This window comes from Plasmodium cynomolgi, chromosome 12 (genome assembly GCF_000321355.1).
Source record: "Plasmodium cynomolgi strain B DNA, chromosome 12, whole genome shotgun sequence".
NCBI lineage: Eukaryota > Apicomplexa > Aconoidasida > Haemosporida > Plasmodiidae > Plasmodium > Plasmodium cynomolgi.
The window spans coordinates 2,518,183-2,524,608 of NC_020405.1; the positions used below are offsets into that span (position 1 = coordinate 2,518,183).

Sequence of the window (6,426 nt, forward strand, 5' to 3'; positions counted from 1 at the left end):
GTACTACATTATATTTATATAATTGTAATGGCAAAGGTGTGATAAACGAAAAATGAAAAATGCGTTTTTTTTTACATTAGAGAAGAGAAATGCTAAACAAGGGAAACGCAATGTATATGATATGTACGTTTTAGTACCATATTTTATGACATTATTTATTTTATTATTTTTCGCCATTTTGTAATTTTATTGCTATTTATTTTTTTGTTCATTTATTTGTTTATTTACTTGTTTATTTATCTGTTTTTTTATTTGTTTATTTATTTGTTTACTTGTTTATTTTATTTTATTTTATTTATTTTTTTTTTTTTCGCAACGTTAATGGCGCTTGGTCAAGAAATAGAGAAAAATTCTTTAACGCAAAGATTATGCTTTTAAGAAAGGCGCAAAGTTGGGCAAAAAAATAATGCGCATATAAATAATACGTATGATGGGAACGTATGGGCGTGCATACAAATGTACATGTATGCGTGCTTACTTAAGATAACTCCTTCGCGCAGGGGAGGTAGCGTGTATCCCTCTTTCACTTACTCACTTTAACGCATTTAATCCTTTCCTTTTTATTTTATAGAGTAGTTGTCGACAAAACATTTGCGCAAGAGCTGTTTCGCGAAACATTCAAAATTCATTTCGTGGGTAACTCCACAGTCTGCATGAAGTATGTGCAAATATATATGCATACAATTCTGACGTACATATGTACATATATGTATACATATACATATATATTCATTCATGTGCCCGTTTAAAATTTCCCCACTTTGATTAATCCATAGCGTATATTACGTATGGGGGGGAGGTGACACAGAAACGCTCGCCATACACCATGTGCGCGAACGTAGCCCCTTGCACATGCCACTGCAGGGACATTTACCCACACGTTTTCACTTTCGTATTCATATTTGTACACGCTTGCACATGTCCGTGCATATTTTTACCTTTAACTCCGCGCACACAATTTGGCGAGTCTCGTGCAGACGGGGAAAACACGCACAAGTTGATCGTCCGTATGCACATGTAGCACAGCGCAGTGCAGTGCAATACATGACATGGCACATACAGTGTACATTTTTCCCAATTGCGTAAAATGCACCGCACTGGTAAGTAAGCCGCTCGGCATCCAGTAGCGACAAAGACACTAATAAGAGCCAAGCAAACGACATAAACGAAACGAACCAAGCAAGCGCAGCAAAAATTCTGAACGGAATTAAGCAAAAAAAAACGCGCCGGGTAATATTGCCAAGGGGGAGCAAGAAATAAAAATTAAATAAATCAACAAACGAACAAACCAACAAACGATCAAACCAACAAACGAACAAACCAGCAAGCCAACAAACCATCAAACAGATAAATAAAATAAAGTAAAAAAAAAAAAAACGCAACAAAGATACACGCACATGCGAACACATACAATTTGCATAATTATGCAAAAAGCTAAACAAAGCTGCGTTAAAAAGGGTTACCTGAAACATGCCGATTGAAGCGCACACAACGACTGAGCGGCGTAAAAATTAAAACGAACAAAACTAACAAAACGAGCGCAACCGCCAAAGGGGCAAAACGCACAAAACGCCAGAGCGCGCGAAACGCGCCTAATCGGCAAAAGGGGGCGAAGTGGGGCCAAGCGAACTTGGGACCTTTCGCCGAAGAAATGAAGACCTGTTAGGGATGCCCTAGCGTAGCTGCTCATCTCCACGCAACTGTACTGCAATAAACTCCACTCAGTTGCAATAAACCCCAGGTAGCTTTGCAAAACCGTCGTTGCTTCGAAGGGGATACGCAAGCCCAATGAGCTAGTCTTTTTTTTTTTTTTTTTTTTTTCGCTTTTTTTTTTTTTGTTTCTCCTGACCCGTTCATACATTTTTCAGTATAATGAAAATCAATGGCTACTATCGAAAAAAGTAACAAAAGCGGCGAACATGAAACAGAGGCCGTTTACAAAAATGAAAGAAAAGGAAAGACCAACAAAATAGAGCCGTTTCATGTGAATGAAGAAAAAAAAGAAGTCGAAATTGGAAGTTTCAACAATGTAGAAAATAATGCAGACATTTTTGGCATAAGTGTAAGCAAAAATGATATGGACATGAACAATAATAATTTCCGTAACCCTGTCGTGAAGACGAATGCGGACACGGAAAAGGAGGATAGGAAAAGCGGTCTGATGGAAAATAAAAGCAGCTGGGAAACGGAGGAGGAAAATTTGCTGAATGATGAAGCGAATTTGTCAGATGAAGGGGAAGAAGTAGAGGAAGAAAATGTGGATGAGAAAGACCTCATACTTCAGCGATATAAACATGGCACCAACATATTTGTCAACCTGGACGATGCAAAAAAAAGGTGCGTAATGGTTGACTTTTACTCGGAATGTTTAAATAAATATAAAAATGAATGTAGCTTTGTGTATTACCAAAACTATAACAGTAATAGTAACGTAATAATTAACGAAAATGTTGACATGATGGGACATGTGCACAGCACACATTTTTCATGTGAAAATATGGAGAGCATGGGCAATATGCCCATTTCGAGTGACAAATCGGCAATGGTGAAAGGGAAAAATGCGCCAAAAAATTCAAGCAGTATAGGAATCGGGGTAGGTACATCCGTTATGCCTGGTGAAGATTTTAAAAATTTTAATCTCCAAAAAAAGAAGCAAGAGTCGTTAGACCCTTTGTTAAAGTGCATAAACTCCTTGTCGGATAGGATAAACCTTCAGCATTTAGTGGGAGACCCAACAACGTATTTCAAAGTTGGAGGGGGGGATATGTTCTACGACATTAACGATCCATTTTTGGATGACGAAGAAATGTATAAAGAATTGAACAAAACGAAAAATGAAATAATTCTCACGAGACAGATAGAAGATGAGTATAGCGTGTGGAGTGCGGACATGTCAGACGATTATGTGGACATAAACCCGGACTCCTTCATCTCGTTTTACAGCTCCAAGTGTAAGTACGTCTATTCTAGCGATGAAGAAGGGGAAGAGAATAACACTAAAGTGTGCACGAGCGAGGTGAAGAAGGGAAAGGAAAAAAGGGGCGATGCGGATAGAACAAGCATAGCAGATGGGATGCACAGCTACACAAGTGGCAATGACAATGTGAACGACGCGGGTTTCTGCAAACGCGGTGATGAGTACAAGGGGAACGCTTCATACAGCTCCTCCTGCTCCAATTCTTCTGATGAAAGTGTCATAGAGTTAAACCAGTCCCACATGGACATAATAAATTATGAGCAAAATGTAAACGATTTTATTATATATTCAAGTGAAGAAGAAATCGAAGCATCTTCGTCTGAAGACGAAAATGACGAAGACGCAGAAGAGTCAGAGGCGTCTGATGAGGATATCATATTCAACCCCTTTGCTTGGAAAAAATTCGAAAGGCACATTCCCCCAGAATTTGTCAACTCTTTCGAAAAGTTAGAAAAAGAGTTGGATGCTCTCCCCTTGGAGGTTAACATAGAAGATATACAAGCCATCATAAAGGGGAACATTTACAGTATATTTGTCCAAGTTAGAGATAAACAAAAGAACATACTGAACCATTTTGACAAAACATTGGACGATTATGTCGAGATCGATATCAAACAGCTGAGGTGGCTGACAACCATTATGAATAAAACGTCCAATACGCTTAACGATATAGACATTTGCAGAATTTGGTTCGAACACATTTTCAACTACAACATTATGGTGTTCATTAATTGTGAGAAGGAGTTTGTTAGCAAGATAAAGAACTCGCAGATTTTTGAAAAAAATAATAAGGCTCATTTGAATGGTATTTTGAAGGACATGTCTTCGTGGAGGGCCTTCCAGGAGTATAAGGAGAAGCTGGCTCGCGAGGGCGCAGAGGGGGGGGGTGCCACCACGTCTGGGACCACTATCTTGGGTGGTGCTGCTGGTGGTGCGGCTGCTACTGCTACTACCATTGCGGGTGCCTCCGGCGGCATTGCCAACGCGGCCGAGGGGGGCAGCCCCAATCGTGGCACAAACGGAGCGAAAGTGGGCTCCTCCCCCAGTCGAGGCGCGAGCAAAGCTGCCAACGATTGCAGCAAGAATGGCATTGGCCATGGAGAGCCCATCTGCAAAGAACCACCCGAATGTGTAAAATTGATAGACGCACGAAATGCGGAGAAGGAAAAGAAGAGCGCCATGTTGGAGATGCAGGGCAGGGAAGAAGCATTTGATGAAGCAGAAGATAAGGCGTATAACGATGTTCACTTGAAAACGGCGGATAGTCCAAAAAATGTACCGCTCTACGAGGGGAACATGGACTCTGTTTTTACTCCCCACTTTGCTAAGGACAGCGCTGTGAAGGAGGAACTAGCGGAAGGCGCAGGGGAAGGAGGTACCAAGGTCAAATTAGTCAACATAAAGAATGAGCACGCAGAAGCAAATTGCGACAGTGTGTCTCTGCACTTTTCGAATAATAGCACCATCGAACAGATAGACGGGGAGAAGATGGGGGGCAGTGACTACAGCTGTGCGCAAAACAATGGCTTGTTGAAAAAGGAGTGCCCCGGGGGGAATGGCGGCGAGGAGGACGAGGGGAGGGCGGCAACAGTAGAGGTACCAGTAGAGGCACCGGTAGAAGCACCAGTAGAGGCATCTGTAGAAGCACCAGTAGAGACCACCAGAGTAGCCGCCAACTCCCCATGTGGAGCTATCCTCCCCTTGACGGAGGCGCACGGAGAGAAAAAAACTAAGGGGCCCTCCCAAAACAATGAAAGCTATACGGACATCGAACCGGATGGCCCCAAGGCGAGCAAAGGGGCCAACCCCAATGGTGGACAGAAGGAAGAGTACAAATCGTTGGAAAAATTTTTTAAAAAATTTGTAGACATTTCGTACGACATTTTAAATTACGTAAAAATGTTTATTAAGCAAAAGTGCTTTCTAAAAGATATGATCTCAGCAGGATTTGAAGCTCTCGTGGAAAAGCACAATAAGCATTTTATGAAGTTCCCTCACATGACAGTGTCTGAAATATTGACCAATCTCTTTAACTTCAGGTACAAGACCAATATTATTATTTCTCCAGATTATGTAGAAGCCCTGGTAGATTTCTATCAGGAGAAATACAAAATGGACATATCATATGATAAAGGGAAGAATAAAAAAGTTTTTCTTTTTGACACCAACGAAATGCATAAGTTGAATAATGCCTATTATAGAAGTCGTAATAGTGGTAAGGAGAGAGGCTTGGTTAATGAGCATGAGCATTGTAAAGAGGAGCATAAAGGCAAATGGGGAGGAGGGAAAAGCGAGTTGGAGGATAAAGGGAACTACAGAAAAGGGGGTGGAGTTGGTAGCAGTGGAAGTATGGTCAGTAATGACTTGGTGCTGGGCCATTCTAAGGAGCGTTTTTTCCAAAATGCAGCGAATAAGAAGCAGGGAGTTGGAAAAAATGACCACTTAAGTATGAACAGTGCCATGGATATGAGTAGTAAAGTAACCAACAACAACACCCCCATGGGTGTTCCAACCTCAGGTGCAACAACGGATGGGGGTAATAATAAAATGTCTAGCAAGAAGAGAGCAAGTGAATCGGTTAAACACAGTCTCACGAAGGAGACGAACTCTTTGACGAAAAAAAAACAGAACAAAATGCAGTCCAATGATTTGTCCAAAAAAAGTTGGGACAAGAAGAAAAGCAACAAAAATGAAAAGAAAATGTGCTCTGCTACGCACATAATTATTTGTTCCGATAATGAGGAGAGTCAGGGGGAGGAAGACTCCCCTAGTGGGCAACACCAGGTGATGACAAAAATGGCTAGCCAGAAAGAAAAAAACAAAGGAGAATGTCGAAACATCAGCATGTTGATAGAGAACATAACGAAGAAGAAGTGCAGCGCGAACAGTAGCTCCGTGGGTAGCTTGACGATCAACCATAACGTTGGCAGGGACCATCGCAGAGGCATCTGCAACCGCAGCTATGTTGGTCAGCACAAGGCCAACCTGCCGAACATGCCGAGTATGGTCAACGTGGTCAGCATGGGCAGCAGCTCTCAGGGCCGCCCGAAAGGCCACCCGCACAGCTCCCTACCGAGCAACAATAAGTTGCAAACCATTCGCAACATTTTTAGCAACTCCACCCCCATGCACCACAACAACGTGAACAATAACACCAGCAGTAGCAGCGGAATTTACAACGCACAGAGGAAGAGAGGCACCGAAGAAAACCTTCTCATTATTTCAGACGAGCAGAAAAACCTAAATTCAAACAACGTGCTCAACGAAAAAATGAAACTGTATAAGAAAAGGAAAATGAAAAATGACTATCCATGTGGAAAAAAAAACGCACAAACGAATATACTAAAGCTTAACAAAGTTAATGAAAAAATGAAGGGGAAAATTTTACATTCAAATGAGAAGTGTGCAGTGTATAAATGTATTAACATCGAAACGTCCGATGAAAACAA

At 41.5% G+C, this 6,426-nt stretch overlaps 1 protein-coding gene across 1 annotated transcript in view; it reads left to right on the forward strand.

The window, feature by feature from the left end:
- Window positions 1-1,882: 1,882 nt before the first annotated feature.
- The window catches only part of PCYB_126670 (hypothetical protein), a gene marked incomplete at both ends in the record, with an annotated part of 5,584 nt that continues 1,040 nt past the window's right edge, over window positions 1,883-6,426 (forward strand). Inside the window, one exon of the mRNA XM_004224001.1 lies at window positions 1,883-6,411. Within this exon, the coding sequence (XP_004224049.1) occupies window positions 1,883-6,411 (4,529 nt within the window). The remainder of the gene's footprint in view (window positions 6,412-6,426) is intronic.